Raw genomic sequence first — 24,294 nt, forward strand, 5'->3', positions numbered from 1 at the left:
CAGCGGTTGATTTGATAGGGAGAGAGCGCAGGAATCAGTGGAGGAAATCCGAACGAGCGGTAATTGCCGCGGTGTGGCACGGCTCGGCTCGGCTCGGCTCGGCTCCGCTCCGCTCCGCTCCGTTCCGTTCCGTTCCGCTCGGCGCAGGGGATTCGTCCGCTTGTATAAGTAATTTATTAGCGAGCGATACCTCGTTAAGTAACGACGAGCACGGCGTTAACGAAGTCGGTTCACCGTGGAATACGCTTTAAGATGGCGTGTCGGTGGACTATAATTCTGACATGCACCCCTCCCGGGCCACCTTAAAGCTTTGCGGGTCACCTTCGTCGACCTACTATGATAATTGTCCACATTCGACTCTCCTTTTTCCTGTTTCCTTTTTCCGCCAGCCTGCACCGCAAGTCTTCGCGCATTAATTGCTTCCCGGGCATCGATTCCTTCTATTTTTATACGATACTGTCGGAATTTTGTTGTGCCCGCCTCGCAAGCATAACTTATCCCGCTTTGATCGACCCGCGCCGACATCCTACAATTTATGGCACCGGGAAGCGCTGAGAAACAGGGCTCGAAAAAGTTTCAGAACTTTTTTATCAGCTACAGTGGAATTTATTACGTCTGGTATTTTTCTCATATTATAAGTTCGAATGATAACAGTTTATAAAAGAATTCCTGAGATAAAATTTTTTGGATAGAATTAATCAGATCTAAAAATCAAAGATCTTCTATGACAGGAACAGATATTTTCTTAATTAATATGAAAAATGTTGTGAAAAATTAGGGAAAGTGCCAAATATTATTTAACGAATAATATTATAACAATAGATTATTCTGGTTACTTGTTTATTTCGAGCCCTGCTGGGAAATTATTTTCAGTTTTTCATTTCTGCATTTTTTGTCGAATTACGCGAAGAAAAGTATGCGAAAATATTCTTTGAACCATTGCGAATCATGGTTAGACAAATGATAGAGTGATCTTGGGTTAAACTTCACCTTGGCAACCCAGAAATTTTTAAATATTTACTATATAATCCTATACATTTTGACGAGAAAATGCCAAAAATCGAAGTTTCAAGGCGAGGAATTCACTGGTTCAAAAGTTATACTGTTCTAATGCTCCAAAAGCACAATCTATTTACAATGACTCATTATTATCAATATGTTATCCTACATTCTGAAACTGTTTAAAATGTGCTACTTTGATAACCGATATTATAAATCTTCTAAGAGAATAAGTCACTTAAAACAAAATAAATTCTTCTTTAAAGGGGCCAAAGGACTTTTAGCAATAATTGAAGCTTAAAACTTTAAAGAATTCTTTTAAATGTAGGTTTAACTGTTTGATATCTTGGTTAGCGTTCAATTAAAGCCGTATACTTTATTACAATAGGCTTCAATTGCCTTTTGTGCATTCTCTGCATTCCATTGACCGTAAATTCTTTTCAACATGATCGCGTTAAAAAGAAAGAGACTCTCAGTTTTTAAAGTTTCACCAGACACATTCAGAAAACTTCTCGACGCCTCGTAGAATGTTGAATTTAACCTCGAAATGAATATTAATGTACTATGCGAGGAATGCATAGGTAATGTAAAGTATAGGAGATTCAACTTTCAAAAATGATAATGCTTACTAGTACATAATTAATAATAGTTATATTTATATAGATTATATTTATTTAGATAGAACTTAAGTTCTATCTGCTTCTTTAAAATTCAGTTTGTATAAAACAATACAGCCTGCAGATATTCTATTTATCGCTATAAATTGCATATAATAAACAACGGTACGCATTTTTCATTTGTGGTACAAGCATTTCATAACTAGACTATGGATGTTTATGAAAAATAAACCTTTCTGCGTCAATCTCATATTTCTCCTCTCAATAATTTAAATAATACAATTAATATATTGAGCATTTTGACATTTTTTCTCGTGTTTTCGGTATTTTCATTTCATTTTTCTCACAAATGCATAAAATTAGCGTTTAATTATGATATTGGCAAATGCGTCACTTTTATCCGCAAATTCGCAATTAATTGAGAGGAGAACAATGAATGAGTAATTTGTATACGTTGATAGGATTGGTTGCAGCCAATGTTCCGACATTAATTCTGCAAATTCGGTTGATTAGACCTTTTAGACCCCGCATGATTTATGCGTTTCTCATTACGCGCAAGCCCCAGTCGAGTTGTTAGAAATGATATCTCGGGCGATTATGTTGTGGACGAGCCAGCGCATAATTGCAATATAATTCAACGTTTATCCACGCAAAGTGAGATCCTAAATGATAACGCTTCGTGCATGTTAGGTCGTCCTGTAAATTTATGCCGTTTATTGCTCTCCTATTTAGATTTACATTTCAGATATATCCTTGAAAATGATGAAAAAGTGTGATCGCTCTTTCAGTCCATGACCTACAGGTAGAAGCAAAATTAAATCAATAAAACAATATTTTCTGAAAATTATTATTTATGTCATTATTAAGACAATATTTGTTGAAACTTAAGGGCATACAATTTTAGATTTATTGCAGTTTATTCCTGACTCGATTTTACACAAAAATACTAACAAATATTCAGTCAGAAATTTTTAGATCTGTATAATACATAATTTTGTATACAACACTAAAAGGAACACTTCAAAGTATCACAACGAATGCCTCAATGAATATTAAGGATGAAGTATTTGTCTTATTCAAAGATGGAATGTCAATGTGAAAAGTGGCTAAAAAAATGTAGTATATCTTAATAAATTGTAAAAACACTAATCGTAAGATTTTTCACAATGAACATGCAGATTTCTGCGATCATTTCGAGGTCAAGTTGAATTTAAAATTCTCTAGTTTAATGACCTTCATGTGACCTTGAGGAAAATTAAAGAAAACATCAATGCCCTTGAAATATACAGAAAGATGACCTTGAGAAAAATTTGATACTTACTACAGTGTATGCCCCTTGCTTTCCTTCGATATTGTATTGTTTTAATAATAATAGCAGTAATAATCGATAATGACAATTGAGACATACATATACAGTGGTGACGTCAGTTGCGACGAGGACTATAATTATCCTAATACCAACTTATTGCAACTATCGAATAATGAATTTAAAATATTCTACAAATGTAGATATGTGATAGCTATTGCAAAAATACTGTTACTAATATTGTCTTTCGCAAAAGAATTTCCAGTATTATGGTCACGCAAATCCATCATTAGCTTTCGCAGTAGAAACAACGAATTATAGAGGGTAACATCAAATTATAATTAATGACACGTTTTACGGTCATAACTTCGGAATCGATTTCATAATAAACGAAGGACCGTATGACTTTAGGTAATCCTTAGTCAATATTGGCTTTGGGAAAGGTTAGGCTAACAGTAACTTAAAATAATATGAAATATTATAATATACTATAAAATATACTACTTATTAAATAACTGTAATAATTACAATAATAATTATAATGTGGTATGATAACAATAGATGTTCTGGAATCAGTTCTAAATCCTTGAAATGTCTTTTATGTGTTTGAACAATATTATTGAGCCGTCAAGTTCTTATTTTCTTTTGCGATTTGGGGAACAGAAAATGATCACAGAAATCCAGAATAGACGAGCATGTCAGGTAATTAGTCATACCATAGCTTTCTAGGTCAAAAAGTTGCGCACACTAATGACGTGTGAAGCGAACGGCTCCGTTCATCGATCTTTCCACCATGTTGCAAAGCAGTATGAGAGATGTTCTCAGAGTGTCTGTAACTGTGTAACCTACGTTATACATTGTACTTCATCCGGAATAAAATGATTCTAGGCATCACATCATAGAAATCATCAGCATTGATCAAGATGCTGTTTCAATTCGTTTCGAACGCTCCGTTTGGAAATATTCTATTAAATGGAAAGTATCCTCTAACAAGACAGGCAACAGAATATTGTCATAGAAAATTAAAAAATTACTCGAATGGAGGTTAATAATGCTTAAATTAAAAAGAAAATGATAAAGAAAAGCAGATTAAATTTCAAGCTTCTCGTTTAGCTTACAGTTACTTGCAGCGTCAACGGAAAGTCCATAGATACAAGCCCCGCGCTTAACGTGTTATAATCGCTCGACTTTAAACACGCCTAACTTTTGAACCAGTGAATTCCTCGCCTTAAAACTTTGATTTTTGGCATTATCTCGTCAAGATGTACAAGATTACATAGGAAAGAGTTAAAAATTTTTGGGTTGCGAAGGCGAAGTTTAACAGTCAATATATTTTTTCACTAGTTTACACAAAAGTAGTGGATGGTATAAAGAATGGAATTACTCGATGTACCTGTATACATGTTACTCATACGTGTACATAGTATTTCATACATATTCACAGCGAAATTACTCATTAATCTTTGTATTATATTATGAGGTCATTAAAAGCGATGGGGTGGACTTTATTATAGTATACCTATATATTGTTCCTTTAATTACCAAAGCTGGTTGTAAATAATCATGGAAACAGCATAAATTATCAAAATCCGCTTAATTATAAATAATGAGTGAATTAACGTCTGCATAGTGAAGGTATTAACATGCATCTATTCGACAATTTCGTAATTAATGAACTGCTACTAAGGTATGATTGGGCTGTTTAAAATTTATTAAAAAATGTAAAGTGGTCTTGATTAATTGGCCAGGAGTAACAAGAGAAGAAGATCTAAAGAGTGTCTCTCGTTTAAGTGATACACCTTAATTCGATTTAGAGTTAATCTCTTGTATGTACAACGTCGAGTCGACGTAGTGGCTCAGCGCGGATTAAAATTAAGAGGAAACGCGACACGACAATTAAAACACAGTGCTTTCTACAGAATCAAGTTTTAGAACGCGAGACAATTACGGAAACTAATTCGCATGGGAACCAAAAGAATTTTCATGTTCGCGTACACTTGTCAACGACTATTTGAAAACAAAGAAACATTATTTCAACATTCTACGAGATATTATTCCATTAATTAATATTAGAGATATTTTTTAAAATAATGATGTTTATATTTGTTTATAAGTCCATGTAAATAAAGTGAAAGTATGTATAATTCATCATGTACTATTTTACAAATGCCAACAATGAAATTGTTGTTTATTTTACGGATAAATGAAATTGATATAAAAACGGAGAATATTTCAGACAATCTTACAAATTTCACACATTTGTATTTTGCGTACGAAATTTTCCATGTAAATATACATTTCTTTCACTAATTGAGCATATTTGTTCATGTCCTCGAATAAAGGTATACTTAATTCAAGATAGTATACATACAATCTGAACGTAACCATCGATATCATTTTATTAAAATTTCATGATACGTCGAATAAGTAACTGATAATTTAAATCTTAAATTGAATTACGACAAAAGATTTATCTGGGAATCGTAAATTTTTAAAAACAATTAAATAACCCCCAGTAGATGTACGCATACGTACTGAAGGCACATTTGTACAGCTCCACCAATCTAAACTCGAACACTAATCTTTCTGGCAGCTCTGCAGGTCCGGTCTACGAAACACTCATTTCCAGGAGAGCTATCTTTAATCGTGTAATTAATCGTGACACGAAAACGGATAACAGACTTAATCCGTTCTATGTATTGATACACTTTAAACCGGGTTAATCAACACAACGAAATGTAATCGTATTAATACGTTTGAAATACAAACGTATAAGGTAAACAATCATAAGGGAAGATACATATTTCACTAGCAGTTACTTTCCTTTTATAAATACATATTAATACATATAAAATACAATACAACAAATACAATAGACTAGATACAATAAATATATATATATATAATAAATGTATATACAATAAATATATATACGATAAATATATGATATATATTAATATTTATTATTTACTCAATTTCTAAGCAGTATTTAATTCATGTACAAATAGCAATATTTATAAGAATTTAAATTTTGAGAAGGGTTTTAAAAAAGGTTTAAAAGTGTTAGACATGGGACACGCAAATTTCAAATGCAACTATCTACCTGCAACTTTTAAAGTTATACGAATTTTAAGAAACAAGTGCCCGAAGCACCGGAGCTATATTCTCACAATTTTCAGTCATTGTTTCGTTTTGAATATTCTTTATTTTATTCATGGTTGCATTAATGGCATTTTTGTTGAAAATAAATCGATAGAAAGGTATTTTGAATTTTGGCCACAAAAAGTCACTCTCCGTCGAAAGGGGCGTTTCTGTTGGTACCAATTCTTGCAGAATCTAGGCTACGATTTCTTTTTGGTAGAATCTCGGTTCTCCGCTGTCGAAGAACTGTTCGAGAATCGATTCTTTCCGGAGAATCGAACATCCCTAATGGGAAGCACGTCGGGCTAAAAATACGGGGACGACAGCAGTGCCCTTTGGCCGGAGGATCGGCGTGAATCGCAAAATTCGGAAGCATGTGTCGCCGGACGTCCTAGTTCGGGGGAGCGTCAAGTCGTCCGCGGCTAAATGTCTCGATGAGAAAACGGTTAAAATCGATACGTAATACATGCATATAACTTCCTGTGCACGTAAATAAGTTCCTATCCCCCGGGTGACCTGGTCGTGATTGCCTGATAATGAACGCCGCGGCCGAAGTAACGCGCGAACCCGCCCCTTCATGAATTTCCGACGCGACGCTGATGATTCGCGAGGGAAAATGGAGGTCATGATTCATCGGTGTCCTCGGGCCACCGAAAAGATCTTTTTCTACCGTCGACCGGAAGCTCGAGCGTTATCTGAACTTCCGTTGGAATTTTTCCGTCGTCCCTTTTCCGTGCGCGGCGCGATCGATGTCTTTTCAAAGACGAATCCCAGTTGCGTGACTGCCATCTTTTTTTGACACGCTACGCCCTGTGTTCTTTTCCCCAATGTCAACAAAATGGGTGCACGGGGCCCGTGGAGCGCGAGTTATTCATACGACGGCGAAGGAGAAAGGTTAACGGGGTGTGTTTGACGTTTGGAAATTTATTGTCGGCCGTAGGAACGGAAACTGGCTTTACGTTTCGAATAAATGAGCAACTAGCTATAAAAATTGATTCCATCATGTCGCAACACGGCGCACAGTGGAACGAACGAGGTAAATGGACCTGGAAACTTTTTCCTGACGATTTGGACATTCATTGTACAACTTACCACACTTTTCAATCGTGTAACCTGGAATAACCGAGATTTAAAAAAAATAATTTCTATATTATTAGATGCAACTTAATTAATCTTTCATTGAAACAAAATTTTAACAGGAATTACAAGCCACTCGTACTAACAAGAACATGAGATCTTTAATATAAATTCTAATTTATATTATAATTAATACATTTATATTATAATTATATTAGCCTCGCAAAAGCTGGACGCAGTGTAAAATCTGTGTCCTTGCAGTAATTATAAGTGGTACCATAAATAATGCATTCTGTCATTTATGATAAATCCAAGAAGAAACGTGAATTATATTGTTCTCATTTATATTGTACTTAATTAATTTTATTCTTATCTTTTTGTTTTCAGGTTCATGGTGGTATTGGTGTGCCTCATATTTAGTGTTTTGTCAACCATAGACCAGTACAGTAACTTCGCGAACGAAACACTCTTTTGGATGGTAAGTACCCATAATTCATATTTTTCGACATACACGTTCCCAGATACATCAAAATTATTACAGACTAGTGTATTATTTCTTCATCATTTTTATTTCAAAGACAAAAGAAACAATCCTCCATATAATATACGACAGAGGTTATAAACCAGACTCGAACCAGATAATCGGATCATCAGACATAATTTTGAAGAACAATTTTATAATTACCTTAAATAATTATAAAATAAAGTAATGTGTTATTTCAAGTGATATTTCAAAGGGAACACAGGCATAGAAGCAATTACGACATAAAAGAACATGTTATTCCAAATAATATTTCAATGAATTTCACAAGTGCCAAGATGTCTGTGTCTACTGATATCTATTGAAATATCACAGTGCGAATTTTTTTAAGGAACCCAATGCCTCTGGAATGTCCGATACTTAGAATAACCATTTTCTTGGTAATGACGTGAAAAGGACAAGCGATGTTCTCGAAAGTTACGAGTAGCATCGACTTTTCTCGGCTGGCCACCGGTTGCGCCTGATGAAAAGAAGAGAGCCGAACGCAATTTCCGCGAGATCTTCGTGGCAGTTCGAATAGTTCAATGAAACGTTAAAGGACGAGCTGGGATATCAGAAGAGCGAGATCGGTCTTCGTGATTTTCTCACAGTGACTCTCGACGAACAGCTCTTTGTACCCGACAGTTGATTTCTCGATGAGATAGCGTTCGACTTTAAACTAATACATCGGTCGTCTAATTAATTATGCTTGCTTTCTTCGTATAACAATTAATTACGGTCGAACGTTTACTATTGGAATGCCCTGTTGTCCAAATGACTAGACTTCGGATTTCTATGCGTTCAAGGAGAAACTAACTGGGTGAAATATGAAACAGTCAAAAATATAAGAATATTGTTATATTTATAAGACGCTTAGTTTCCCGCAATTTATTTCATTACTGAAATCTAGTCTAGCTATGACATCATATTGTTGTTTGTAGAATCTGGACGTATGAAATCGTAAATAATCACAGCGTATTTTTGTGGGTTTATAGTTTATTAAATTATTAACGTGACATGACGTTAATACCAGACAAATCTCGCTCCACCGAGTTCTTTTGTCCGATGTATTACCCGGTAATCTATCTGCCATTCCAATCGCTGGCCAAGACAGATTAAAATGATATGTTCCCCGAAAAGAACTGCTCTACAATGGCCAGTCCCCTATTTTTAGGACGTCACGTAGGAGAAAGCCGGAAGGAAGCCAGGGTGGGCGTATTATTAGAGCGAAGTCGCCAATTTGTCAAACCTCGTAATATGTGCGTAGAAAGCTCCCCTTAGTGTCTACCCTTAATGCCTCGTCGAAGTATCGCCCCGACGCGTCAGGGAGTAATAGCTAATAGCATAGTAACGAAAAGTGGTCTGAACCACAATTTTTAGAAAATTACCAAATTACCAGATCTTCCAGCATTTTTATAGAATTTGTAAATTTATTTAATTAATTCTTGTAACACTAACGGAAGGTGGCCTGAACCACAATTTTTAGAAAATTACCAAATTACCAGATCTTCCAGCATTTTTATAGAATTTGTAAATTTATTTAATTAATTCTTGTAACACTAACGGAAGGTGGCCTGAACCACAATTTTTAGAAAATTACCAAATTACCAGATCTTCCAGCATTTTTATAGAATTTGTAAATTTATTTAATTAATTCTTGTAACACTAACGGAAGGTGGTCTGAACCACAATTTTTAGAAAATTACCAAATTACCAGATCTTCCAGCATTTTTATAGAATTTGTAAATTTATTTAATTAATTCTTGTAACACTAACGGAAGGTGGCCTGAACCACAATTTTTAGAAAATTACCAAATTGCCAGATCTTCCAGCATTTTTATAGAATTTGTAAATTTATTTAATTAATTCTTGTAACACTAACGGAAGGTGGCCTGAACCACAATTTTTAGAAAATTACCAAATTGCCAGATCTTCCAGCATTTTTATAGAATTTGTAAATTTATTTAATTAATTCTTGCAACACTTACTAAAGGTGGCCTGAACCACAATTTTTAGAAAATTATCAAATTACCAGATCTTCCTAGATTTCTAAAGAATTTGTCTAAAGTATTAATTTATTATTTTAAATGCGCAATTAACATATCATTGAATTTCGTTATTATTTACGAACAGGTTCACTCTTAATGGATCTGCCGTAAGCTATACGTACACACGAGCATGTACATTCATTGTGCATAGTTCAAAGTAGAACGCCGTACTTCATCATGATAGAGTTCCACCAGCGAGCACTTTGACAGTCAACACAATAAATCATAATTCCCGAGTAGCATGCACCGCAACTACATTCTGTCACAAAAGCGCGTACTAGGTGTTTGCGAAGAAACTAATTCAACGCAAACAATTTTCGGATCGGTCAAAAGTGTAATAAAAGTACATATAGAGAGTCTCCATATTTACTATTATTGTGTCGTAAGTTTTATCGTATAGTTTATTATAAATATAGTTGAATATGGTTTCCTCCGAGCTTCTGCTTCTAGTACTTTTACAAACGTATTGCAATTAATAGGTGCAATTTGTATGCAATTTGATCAATGAATTAACTAAAATCGTTGTAAATACACTATTTTTGCATTGCGGATGATGCTATTTATAAATACCAATGAAGACTCTTATTTTATGATTTTCAGAAATTTTTTTAAATTTCTTATTAATTTCTGAAATATATTTTCATTCAGGATTCACTACTTTAAGTGAGCAAAGATTCCGAATAATTTGAGATCAAAGTAAATTAATAAATGCATTATTTGCATGTTTCTTTGGAAGTATAATAGATTACAGTTGGCACCGCCTCATTGAAAACGTGTTATTCATCAAATATTATAAAATATGCGAGTACTTGTATAATTATTAGACTGCGGATCTTTATGAAAAATAAAATTTGTATACATCAATTGCAACCTATAGGAGCTGAATAAATATTTATTTTGCTTATTAATAATTTTTATATGTTAAAAATGGTATATCGACGTTGTGGAACTCCTTTAATCTTTTCACTGTTTTAAATTACACCTACTCATTTTTGTAATAAATGCATAAAAGCCTCAGTCTAATAATTATAGATAACCGGAATTTCTTTTTTATAAAAAATATTGTAGCGCGACAAAGTGAGAATTGTGTCCGAATATCAAGCTTACTCTATGTCGCCCCATATCAACAATTTCTCAAAAAAAAAAAAAAAAAAAAAAAAATACCAGAGGGTGTAGGTGTGATTGACTAATTTCGCGACGCGTGACAGGTTGTCAAAACCTAATCACTTTCGGCCGCATGCAGCATTGTTCGGCGACTTGCGGGGGAAAGTCAAAATCTCGCGGATCTACCACGGAATTCCCGGACATTGCGATTCTGTCATCGATGTTCCCATTTTTCCAGGGCGTCGCGTCGTGGCGTTACAATAAAGGTCATACAATCGATATATAGCATCCTCTGTATATCGTCGCACTCGTTGCACATTTATTTTAAGAACTGGGAATTAATGACTCTGCTAGCATTGAAAGTCATCGCGGGAAATGCCTCCTCCTGCTATTATAATTATCGGCTCGCCGCGCCGCGGCAATTCCTCCTCTTCTTTTTTATACATTATGCCAGCCGACACGACGTTTGACGTATTGATTTGTTTATTCATGTACCAGCCACTGCATTTTTAAACGCGACGAGCCACTTTTGTTGCTCGAGCTGTTTCCCGACGCGTAAATAAACGATTTTTCTTTATATCGCACTTGCAGGCCGTCTCGAAAATTTATGTGCAATTAATTTCAAATATCTGAAATTAGGGAGCAATGGTCTTTGACATTTCATTAAATCGTTTACTATTTTTCGTTTGTTCTGTCTTTTTATTTGTTTATTATTTAGTTTTATAAAATCAGGCTGATGCTATTATTTCGTTTCTTGTTCATATTATTAAAGAATGACAATATTTTTGTTTTATTTGCTAGGATTGAATAGACTTGAAAAATGTTTCTCTTTTATTTATTTTATTTCTTAATCATCTGTTAGTAAAATTAGGCAGATTCTAAAAAACAATAATGCTTCTGTTTCGTTTATTAGTTACTATTAACATTCATTAAATAGTTATAATTAATTTCTTATTTATTTATTAATTCTAATTACGAGCATTGAAAAGAATGGGAATATTTTCGTATTAGACTATTTTTCATTACTTTGTAAAAATAACCAGAATATGTCTATCTAAATTTTCAGACTTTTTTTAAATAATTCACTCCCAAAGAAATAAATTGAATAATTTCTAACGGATGCATCTTACGATCTCATAATTGTAAATTAAAAATATTAGAATTCGTCATTTCGACGGGTCTCGTAAATCTATTGTTAAATATTTTAAGGGTTGTATGAGTAAGGGTTTAAATGGACCCGAGCATCGTCAAGATCTGCAGCGATGGGGAACATCTTCTGATGTAAATGTCGTGAAATGGAAGAACATGTATTGGTTTTTCTGTTTCCAGGAAATATGTTTGGTGGTATTCTTCGGCGTGGAGTACATGGTGCGATTATGGAGCGCAGGCTGCAGATCAAAGTACATGGGATGCTGCGGCAGGTTGCGATTCATACGGAAACCGATTTGTATCATAGGTGAGTGCGTTCTAGGGGACGTGCATTAGGCGCACATCGGGACCAGTTCAATCAGCCTATGCTTGAACTAATCCAATATGCGCATTGTGCAATTGTCCTACTCGAAAATTGGATCGCCGGGACAGGCACTTTGTGTTTCGAAAAGCGGCTCGATCGTTGATTGCAATTTGACCGATGAAATTCTTTGGAATACCGACGATCGTTAACCTTAGTCCATAGTCTGGAGACTGGATTCGAAATCTAACGAGATTGCTATGGACAATGTCGCTGATTCAGGCCTGATGAGTGAATGTGATCACTATAGCAATATTCTACGTGTTATCACAGTCGACGTGTAAAGAAAATTTTATTCTGCATAAAAAAATCTTTGACACCGATATAAAGTTTAATTCATAAATAGGGAGAAATAATCATGATTATTTAAATATAATTTGTTTAATGTAATTTATATAATTTTTTTCGTATTTGATTTATTTGTGCACAAAATTTCAAACTGCCTTTTCGAATATTTTGAAATGAAAAAAAGGAATATTATGAATTGTAAAACTTATAATATTTTTATAAATCATGATTCAACAGGCATAATAACAATTTAAATTTTGTAAGTAGAGTCTTTCAGTATACACATGGTAAATCCATATAATTTAATTGCTAATATAATTGAATAGCGCATATTAATACGCTTATTATTTCGGTACAATAAACAGATGCAAATATTGTGAATTTTAGATCGTAATTATACAATAATTTCTTAACTTCTAGTTTAATTTAATAGTAACTATAATTCTATAAGCAAGACTTATTAATGAATTCTTAATCTGTCCAATTTTATTTGTATCGAGTAAGTAACATAGATTCTACAGGTTAGACTTCACCTCGGAAACCCAAAAATTTTTAACTATTTACTATACAATCCTGTGCATCTTGGCGAGAATATGCCAAAAATCGAAGTTTTGAGGCGAGGAATTCACTGGTTCAAAAGTTATGCGTGTTTAAAGTTGTTCTGGAACAAGCTGTCATCGAACAGTAACTAAAATATACAGAATCGTATACAGGACCTCAAAGAAAAGGTATATTACCGTTGTAAATGCATTGTCAATCCATATTAAATTTCTTAAAAATTAATGTTTATACTGTTTTGAATCAGGCGGTATATACAATTACGCATAACTACTTTCGCTAGCTACGGAACCATAGCCCCTTAAAATCCGTAATAATGATGAATTTTCTACCAGAATTGCAACAAACTGGAGTGAAATAGAAATATATTTTCTCTCGTAACATGACTAATAGGTTAAAAATGATATTTTTAAATACTTCCAATGTGTTCACTCTTTTAAATTACACCTAGTAATTTTTGAGCTTAAAATCCGCTGTCTAATAATGAATAAATAGAGAACAAGGGAGCAGTGAGCTGTTAATAAATGGAACGATCAGAGAGAGACGTACCCGCTATCTTTATAATCACATTGCCGCTCCCAATCGGGGCGACTATAGATAGGTAATACCGTAATCCATATCGCACGAACGAAAATTCCAACGGATCTTGATTCATCATTAATTTCGCACTCGGCGCGTTCTGCTGCGAACAACGAACAAAATTATACGTTTCGTACCGTCCCGAAATATTCCTGTTGATCCCCATGATTCACCGGACTGATCAACCCGATATTGATCACGTTTCTCGCAGTGATCGTGAAATTGATTCACGCAAAACCGTGGGGCGGCGTAAGCGTATATCGCGTTCCATCGGAAGCGACGGTGGCGGTCGTTCGCGCAACGCGATTCGCGATTAAACGAACTTTACCTAGCGAGTAAATTGTAACACGTTGCCGGACATTAATCGAATCAGGCATCGCGTGCTTATCGGCAGGGTCAATTACGCGCGCTCGATTGCCATCGAATATTCAACTTCGCGGAACAATAACGCAGCGAAATGTCATCGGACACAGATACGCACCGGCACGCGTTCCTATAAAATAGACGGAATTAATTAAAAAATGTTCGTGTCACGAGATAGTAAGCTAATATCTGAGATGGACTGAGAAGGGCACAGATCTCTTGAAGCAATTGAGTACAAAAAATATTTGATTAATTTCTAAAATTAATTTAGAATAGTTTAACCACTGCCGTTGGCACTACACTGTTTAATTGAAATTTCTTACTCAATTCATATATAAAATTAATTTTGTAAATCTATCTTGTAAATAAATTATAATAATTAATTTATAAACTACAATTAGTTTTTCTCGCGTTTCGAGGGTTAACGCCACGTTCTGCTTCTGAGCGAATATTTTCTTGCCAGTATGGAATTTTATACTAAATTTTTTATAATAAAAATTTGTCCCAAGACCGCGTGTATTGTGAAATGTATTCGGTTTGGATTGTTTTCCTAAATTATGTAACCGTTGTTAATTTAGCTGTGTCTTTTCGCAGTATATAATTTAAATAACAAATAAAATCTTAATAAATTTCGGTGAAAATAATTTAATTTAATTTGGTGAAAATATAAGTGTTAATTTTGTTACATATTTAACAGAAAATCGGGCATCTGATGGATAGAAAACATTTTTCCTCGAATTACCTTAATTGCTCAGCTAAGCTGACTAAACAAATTCGCAAGAAGTCGGGAACTGTAACTGTAATTGTCGAACTAAACTGATTAAAAAAGTTGAGGAGCAGTCCGAAACTGTAACGGTCGAGCTCCACGGTATTCGGAAACTTTCGTTTCCCAGGGGTCAATCGATAGCAGTTTCCGATGTGCACGACGAGCGTATTATAATCGTAGAACAATTCTAATCTTGACGCGTTGTTTCATTGTTGCCAGATTTAATAGTGGTGGTCGCGTCCATGGTGGTGTTGTCCGTGGGGAGCAATGGTCAAGTGTTCGCCACCTCCGCCATCAGAGGCATCCGATTTTTGCAAATATTGCGGATGCTTCACGTCGACCGACAAGGCGGCACGTGGCGTCTTCTCGGCTCTGTTGTTTTCATCCACCGTCAGGTACGTTGTTAAACAATCCATTCGGTCCCCAAAATTGCATTTCACGATATTCGGTTGCAATATAAATTTACTAGTTCACTTTACTACCAACCAACTATAAAACTACAAGTTTGTGACTAACTAGTATAGAAAAGATTTTCTATCTTACACACTCTAATATCTTAAACAAATTTTTCGAAATCTCTTCTAAGAAACTGGAGAAAAATTTCAAATTGTTATTTGTTGGGGAAAATACAGTCAAATTTAATACAGTTTAAATTCAAATTTAAATAAACGTCAGAACATTGGTCTCATGTTATTAAAACGTCGTTTTATATAATAATATTTTTAACAAAATGTCAGGAATAAATTTACAGTTGTAATAATTTTGCAATTGTACACCACATACAAAAAAAGCTTCTTTGAGATAGTTATTGTCTGTACTGTATTTTTCGCGAGGCCTTAGAAAAGTATGTTAGACGCCGAATTATTGCAAGCGAACAAAGACTATAATTAAAACATCTCGATGGAAATTTTTCAGGAGCTGATCACAACATTGTACATCGGGTTCCTAGGTCTTATTTTCAGCAGTTACTTCGTGTATCTTGCCGAAAAAGATGCTGTTGGGCCCGATGGAAAAACAGACTTTTCCAGTTACGCGGATGCACTGTGGTGGGGGGTGGTAAATATAATTACTTCAACATGTGTGTGTAGTTACTGGCACTCTTTGCTCCCTTCCCTTGAACTATCACGGTGAACACCGCACATTTTGCACAGTACCTTCGAATGCGCATTTTGCACCAGTGTCGTGAGATCAAGACTCGTCTCCCATTCTACCTTTCCCCTTCTACGACGCTGTTCCCCCATTTTCCGGCGGCAAGCATCCCCACTCTTCCGCCAGGGATCGGTCACGTGACGTGATGCGCGCACCCAATTCGCTGTTGCGTCTGCGTCTGCGTCGTGACTAATCCGGTGACGACAGGGAGAGGGTAACTGTATTCCCCTCAATTCGATTCCCCTGATCTGGTGACTCTGCTTTGCATTGCAATTTCGAATATTTAAGCTGTATAAATATTCGAAATTTAATTTAAGCTGTATCCCACTGAATACGTTTGCATTTTTAAATTCATGGTATTGTTATAAATGAATATTTAGTACGAACTGTTACGTTCATTGAAAGATTTTAATATCGAAGTAAATTTAATTTACAGTGCAAATTAAGATGGATTAAAAGTGGCGTTTGTGGACCCAGTGAGCAGAATAAAAATTAATTTGCGGTATTACTCTATGTTCACCGCAAAGAAGATTCTCATAAAGATTTTCAGATTTTTATAAAATATAATAGAAGTGAGAATTTGCATAAAAATCCGGTTTCTAGTTATTACTCTTCACTATAACAGAGCTTATAGAAGATCAAAATAAGAATTGCTGACGAGTTACGTGAGAAGACATTGCAATTCTACTCTGTATAAACAGTATAAAATTTCTTTGTTTAAAAAGATTGGCCACTCGTGGACACTCGTAATATTTTCAAAGGAAAATGATTAAAGAAAAGATCTAGATGAAACGTTCTGCTGGGACGAAAGAACTCTGTTTGCATTAAATGCAAAGGCTCGAATTCATTTTCCAGCGTGTAATAAGCGTCCGACTCGTTCGGTTTCTATTAACGCGAATAATTAATTTAGCCCAGCGATTTCGCTCATTACCTCGGAATGGGTTTCATTCAGCGACATGTACGGCTTAATTGTGTGCCGGTCGCTAATATTTATTAAGCGGTGGTGGTAATCATTCGGAAAATATGCCTCTATTTAGAGTCCCTCGATTGGTCAGCGGGGGATCAATTAAGCCGAGGTCGAATAAACGAGGATTTAAGTGTCGATTAATGAATATCCTCTCGCTATACGGATTGCCGTTAGTTCAATCGTCGTCGACACTTTTGCTTTCTTGTCGAGAAAATTTCTGAAAGACGCATATTCCTAGCTAGAGACTTTCATCACTGCTGCAATCACTATAACGCTCTATATGTCACATACACGTTTCCGACAAAATTTAATATAACACCTAATTGTCGTACTATGCCTTCGTAATGAAACAGTGTTTTTATAGTGATTCGTGGCTTCTGTTCCTCAGACGAGAGTACATAAGGTGCTAGACCACATTGTCTATCGAAACAATTTTTTTAACGGATAATTAATAAGTGGAAAATTCTGGTTTTTCACAGTGATATTAAAAAAACTTATAATTATATTCTCCATTTGTTTCCGAATAGAATATTAAAAAATGACAGAGTTATTCGCAATTTTTGAAACGGTATTTTATTGATTTATTGGTTTTTTAATGGATGGCCGTCGTTGCTGACAGAAATCAAAACGTTTGAAATGAAAAATTGTTTTGTTTTCAAACTAGGAAGTGTTATATACAAAATAGAATTTTTAAGAAATTCAATCATTTCTAGAAATGACCTCGGTTAGAATAAAAAAAATAATTTTTATTAGTGTAGTCTGAAACAACTATGAGAGATTATGGTTCTACTCAAACAAACGTGCGTAATAAAACCATATAACTAGACTCGCGGATGTTCATGCAAATTACTGGTTTTAAAATGTAATTTCAAGAAAAGCAGGTTTAGTAGAATTTTATTTCTTTCTATAATCATTTTCATGGATGTGCAGGGACTATAAACTGTGTTATACTTCACAGGATTTTAAACTTTACGGGTTTTTAACATCTTTGTGAGCGATAAATGCATGAATGTTTGCTGCCTTTCGTAAAAACAAATATAAATGTAAACAGTACATGAAACGATATTCATAGAAATCGTAATTATATAAAAGTTGTTTTTAAAATAAAATCTTATTAATAGAAAGACTGTACTTAAAATAAAACCTAATTAACAGAAAGACTGTACTTGAAATAAAACCTTATTAATATAAAAACTGTATTTAAAATGAAACCTTGTTAATATAAAGACTTTATTTCAAGTAAAACTGTTTTTAAAGTAAATCCTTTTCATATGAAAACTGTATTTAAAACGAAACCTTTTTAATATAAAAATTTTATTTAAAATAGAACTGTTTTTAGAGTAAATCCTTTTTCATATAAAAACTGTATTTAAAACAAAACCTTTTTAATATAAAAACTGCATTTAAAATAAAACTGTTTTTAAAGTAAAACCTTCTTAATATAAAAGCTGTACTGAAAGTAAAACGTAATTAACACTAAATAATAAGAAACGATTCGAAAGACAAGATTGGAACATTTCATTTCACTTTTCGGCCAATTAAACCAGAAAATTGTTTTTTTTTCGCTGAAATCTCAATTCTTATTCGTTGTGTCCACATTCTGAATACTGTTTGAAACGCATAACCTAACCTAAATTTTCCCCACCTCTACCCACATCCTATCCGCTATACTCTTTCATTGCCTGCTTTCGATATCTGTCCACCGACAGTTCCCTGTCAGGGGACAGATACCTGCACACTGTTGTACGTTTATGTCAACGTGAAACATAAAAAAAAATTAAATTTCAATTTTTATAAAATCAATTTGTAAAAATGTTCAGAATACTAATTCGATTGCATTGACTTCTGCAATAGCAATGCAATGTTAGTATTAATCTGCGTGTTAAGGCAAGAACCGTAGAAATGATTTTTTGGTACGGTCGACCATCCTAGAGTTTTTTCGACGACTTCGTTCTAGCATCGAATTTAATTAGCGGTAATTAATTATTAGTTTAGCAGCGGTTAGTTATCGTAATTTCTTTAGCGGATCGGTCTGCAGCCAACATGTGGCACGTAGAAATAAAAAAGGTTGTGAAGGTCATGATCATTGTTTAGTCACCCAGGTCCAGGAAGCAATGTCATAAAGTTCCAGCCGGAATTCCCTATTGTTTCCGAACACCCGCGAACCCGAGCGGCCCGGTCAACCCCACCCCACAATGCCTCGGGCGCATTGGAAGGGGCAGCCAGATTTCCGAGTCCTAGGAAAATCGGGGAGCGCCCTTAAGGCCCCACCCTAGGCACATAGGAAAAGGGGGAGAAGGGGGTGGTCTTCGAAGGTGACAACGACCGGAAAGGAAAAGGGAAACGGCAGAAGCTTAGTGTCCTCCAACCGGGGAGGGTGTAGACAGACTCTTAGCAAACGGGTACACGTAACATTCAGGCAGCGTTTGTTTTACAATAAATTCAGTGTTCAAACGACGACAAGTGTTTGTGAATCAATTCAATTAGTCCCAAATCAGTTATTCCAATAAACGAGGCCTTAACACCGTGCGAGATGAATATGTGAACATTTTTGCGAAGGTGATTTGTGAAAATTTAAATTAAAGGGCAAAACGATGTGTCGATGTGTCAATGTGTTGTTCATTTTAAAGAGAAACGTTAATGCCCGAATATCTGATTGGTAGATTACCGTGACCACCATCGGCTACGGTGACACAGTACCACAGACCTGGATGGGGAAGATCGTTGCCTCGTGTTTCAGCGTGTTCGCCATATCTTTTTTCGCACTTCCAGCCGTAAGTATGATTCTCTGAAAATTGTTACCTCCTCTTATAGAGAGTCACATAGTTGACAGTTTAGTTAAGGTTCGGTTCGATGACAGTTACCAGCGCGTTTAGCCGCTTGACTGGTTCCCGCCAGTGGCGGGGATAATATTTGGACAGTTACGGTGGAGACCTTCGCGACAGTTACGGGGATAGTACTGTTACAGGGAAACGACTTTTGGTTTCAGGGCATTCTGGGATCTGGTTTCGCGCTGAAAGTTCAGCAGAAGCAACGGCAAAAGCACTTCAACCGACAGATACCGGCTGCCGCGATGTTGATACAATGTCTGTGGAGATGTTACGCGGCCGACAAAGCCATCAACAGTGTGGCGACCTGGAAGATCTATATAAAGGATCCAGCGCCGGCCGGGCAACCATCCACCCCTCTTGGAAAGGTAAGCTATTCACGATTGTTTGTCGAAGTTCAGTGGCAGTAGCTACTAGCCGTTGATTGTTGATGTTTCTAGTTGCTTACGATGTTAGTCGGCCGTCTGAACTGACGCCGACCAATGCGATTTACGTTCTTGCCGTTAGCATTTGAAATCGCTTCAGCGATTCGGGAATATATTTTTTCTTTTCATTTTGTTTATTACGGGCTGTTCAGAACGACGATGCCCGGAATTCGCATAAATATCCGTTGGGACTATCCTTGACTCGATGATCTTGTTTATGTTTTTTTTCTTTTTTTAAGAAAAATAGTTTGTCGATGTTATACTTCGCGAGATTTCAAGCTCGCGACAGGCCGTTGAATGGCCTCGAAAATTATACTACGATGATCAAAATACCAGTTTCTATTTTAAATAATGTTAACGAGTTTGAATGTCGAAGAATGTGACCTTGAAGAGAATTTTTTTGCTCAGAACGTTAATCGTATTCTTCCCTGACATTTGTTGTCAAGGTGGTTAAAAGGTTGCTCATCCTGCATAGCAAATACAATTAAATGTTGCTGCAAAATGTTTACTTGTAAAGATTGTTTCTGCTTATTATTGTGGTTGGACGATTGCTGCATCGTTATTGGTTCTGAAAAATTGTATTTGACGAGGAAGAATTATTAGGAAATGACTCGATCTTATGTCAATATAACTATAATTAGACAGCGGATCTTTATGCAAAATAAAAGTTTTCTACCTGAATTGCAACAAACTGGAGCGAAATAGAAATTTATTTTCTTTTTTAATATTGTTTAATAGGTCGAAAATGATATAGCAGTATTTTTAAATTGTTTTAATGTTTTAAATTACACCTTCCCATTTTGGTCGTAAATGCATGAAATCCGCTGTCTAATTATAATAAATAAAATCAACTGACACAGTATGATTATTTGGTCCGAGTGAAATATTCTTTTAACAGAGAATTTGTAATTATTTAATTTAATGAAGAGTTTACTGTATTTCATTATAATACAGAATTTATTATGATTTATTATGATTTATGATCAATAAGCAAAATCAACCGAGAGACAGCAATCTTTAATTGATGTTTCTGCAAAATATTCTTCGGCATAAACGAGTTTTGTGTATTACAGTGAATATATTAATTAACAAACCGTGGTCGTCAATATGTTTATTAACCATTTTCGGATACATTAATTTCAGTTGAATTCTCTGCAGCACACCGAACTCTTTTATTCGCGGTAAAGTAACGTTCACGTTCGCGGAAAAGGCGTCGAGCGCGACGGTGGCCATTGTGTTCTGAACAGCTCCTCGTTAGGTATTAAAAATTCATCCAATTGTTCAATTCCCGCGGAAAGCAGCAGACTCGTTTGATCTCGGTAAATCAAATTCACTCTTTCGAGACATCGAATTCGTTGAGAGTGTAGAAGCGTGTATAAAAGCGGGTGTAATGATTTTTCATTCGTCTGCTTTGCGAAGACCGAGAGCCCTACCACTCGAGAATTAAAAAATTGTCGCTCTTTTTGTCGAAAACAAACGAATTTGTGATTATTAACACCTGTATAATAATTAGATGCGGATCTTTATGCATTTATAACACGTGTAAAATTTTCAAACACAAAAGGCCGTACATATCAATAAAAATTAATAGCATATTTGTTTTATTTTTATCTCTAAAACTGATTTCTTACAAAATTAATATTTCAAGTAACTTTTATTTTCGATGTACTTTTCCGTTCCTTTAATTTATTTGCAAAGATTTTCTGTTCTTGTTAATTTTCACGAATTTTTTTTATTTCATTCTTATAATCGATTTGTAATAATTAGCAGTCCCTGAAATTTTATCTCATTTTTTAAATCTATTCTCGAGAAAAATTCTTGAAAGATTGTTCTAAAACAGTGAATTTGTATGGAGATCCACAATCTAATAATAATTAGTAGTTGTCTTACGGTTACTATGATTCAGGAAAATTGTAAAGCATAATATGCAACATATAGTTTTCTTTACCGAGATTACGCGACTCGTCGCGTGTATGTGTGTACATAGGGTGTTTTTGAAATGGTGTCAAAAATATTTCAAACGCAAGTTACAGTTGAGAGTTATAATAATAAATGAGGTAGCACATGTTGCAAAACAAACCTTTTAATAATATTTGATTTTATTAGCAAACCCTTTGTGAAATATAATAATACTATATGCGATTTCTTAATAATTATTAGTTAATACAAATTATTAAGTACAATTATCAATAACAGCTAGTAATTTTAGAGAGAGCAGTATTATAGATATTGCAATATTCTTTTAAAATATATTTAATTATTAGATAATTTTGAAACTGGTATTTTATAAATAATTTTTTTTTATTGCTACCAAAATTTAAATTTTGATCAGTATTAAGTGACATTAAAAACAATCTGTGCAAAATTCAGAACTGATTAAAGTCAAACAAGTTAATGTTAATCTTCAAATTTGATACATATTGCTGTATTTTTTAAAATTTATTTGTAAAGGTTTAATGTTCTTAACAGTTCTCGTGAAATGTATTTTTAAATTCAATTTAATCCCTGAAGCTTTATTATACTCTTCCGATTCATTCATGAAAGATTAAACTGTTCGAGTAGTTTCAATGAAAGAATCTTTAACTTTAGATACTATTTTATTAATTGACACATTGACGCATTTCATAAAATGCAGTTATTCGAGACAGCTATCAGCGCAATTTCAGGAAGCATAGACCTTCGCGTCCGCCATTTTTTGAAGACAAAAGTTCCTCGACTGTCGCGGGATTACCGCACTTTTGGTGCATACGTATTGAAATGTCTCGTTGTTGAAATAATTCTCTCGAGCCACTTCAAGTTGAACCGATAATACCTAATTTTTTCACTTTCTTATTGTATATTCTCAGTATTAAATTACCACTTCTTAAATTCCAGTACTTTAAAAAAGGTTAAAAAAGGGTTTCTTAACCCTTAGCACTCGAATGGCGACTGTAAGGCACCACTAAAAATTGCTGTGACATTATTCAAAATATTTTTTACATTATTAAATTTGTTTGTATTTAATAAATTCGTATCGTACAAGTAAATTGCACCATTTTCGTATGTATAACATGGAAAAAATATGTAGAAGAGAAATACTCTAGGACGGAAGAAATGTTTCGTTTTGCAGTTAAATAGCTTCGAGTGGTCAGGGCCATAAGTTCTACTATTAATTACAACTTACTAAGTACTGTACTGTATTATATTACAAATATTACGAAATTATATTTTATTGTGTCAAAAGCTTCAGCCACCTTATTAATCAATTTCGTATTATTGTCAAATTTAGTTAATTGCATATCATTACAAATGTTATTAATTGCGTAGGTATTGTGTGCCCACAAATGATCAATAACAACTGAAATGCCACCTAAACGAATTAAAGAGAAAAAAAAGAATTCATCATGTTCTGACATTGTTTCAAAGACACCCTATACGTTATTTGCTAAACAATCTGATTAATTGCCCTAATTGGAGCAATGATATGCTGATTTGCGTATTAAATTCAGCAAATAACAAAAGGGTGGGAAGACGGGAAGAAAGGGGAAAGGAGGGGTGGGATAGAGAAAAATGAAATAATAAATATTGTGAATTTCCATGAAATAGATTAAATTAGGATAATCGAAGTCCGCGACAGGTTAAGTCAACCGTGAGATTTCGATTATCCTGTAAAGCAATTAATTTGGCAGTGGATGGATGCGAACAAAGAATGCGAATTTTGCTCTGTGTTTTCAATGTGCCGTTAAATATCGAACTATAAATGATAATTAACTGTTGTTCATGGATTATTCGTGTGTGATGCAATTCGAGTTACGCTTGGAAGCTTCTGTGTACAGCCAGTTGCAAATTTACATATGTACAGTCCTTAAATCCCTGAATTAAAAGAGAACCAAAGTATTGCAACATTTAGGAATTTTCATTAATTTTTCAGTTAAAATTATACAAATTCTGAAAAAATGAAAATGTTGAAAATATTGCGTAAGTAAATTAGGTCACTGAATCAAAAATGATATGTTAAAATACATAAAGTTTATTATTATGATCGGTACCATTCCTATAACAATAAAATT

At 34.5% G+C, this 24,294-nt stretch overlaps 1 protein-coding gene across 8 annotated transcripts in view; it reads left to right on the forward strand.

Moving 5' to 3' along the window:
- LOC143359185 (potassium voltage-gated channel subfamily KQT member 1-like) overlaps positions 1–24,294 on the forward strand; it is a 94,143-nt gene that overhangs the window by 34,163 nt on the left and 35,686 nt on the right. For all 8 annotated transcript variants that reach the window (XM_076796933.1, XM_076796936.1, XM_076796941.1 and 5 more), the window contains exons 3-8: positions 7,528–7,618; positions 12,142–12,268; positions 15,096–15,271; positions 15,792–15,932; positions 19,656–19,766; positions 19,982–20,188. In XM_076796933.1, the coding sequence (XP_076653048.1) occupies positions 7,528–7,618; positions 12,142–12,268; positions 15,096–15,271; positions 15,792–15,932; positions 19,656–19,766; positions 19,982–20,188 (853 nt within the window). The remainder of the gene's footprint in view (positions 1–7,527; positions 7,619–12,141; positions 12,269–15,095; positions 15,272–15,791; positions 15,933–19,655; positions 19,767–19,981; positions 20,189–24,294) is intronic.

This window comes from Halictus rubicundus, chromosome 11 (assembly GCF_050948215.1).
Source record: "Halictus rubicundus isolate RS-2024b chromosome 11, iyHalRubi1_principal, whole genome shotgun sequence".
Lineage (NCBI taxonomy): Eukaryota > Metazoa > Arthropoda > Insecta > Hymenoptera > Halictidae > Halictus > Halictus rubicundus.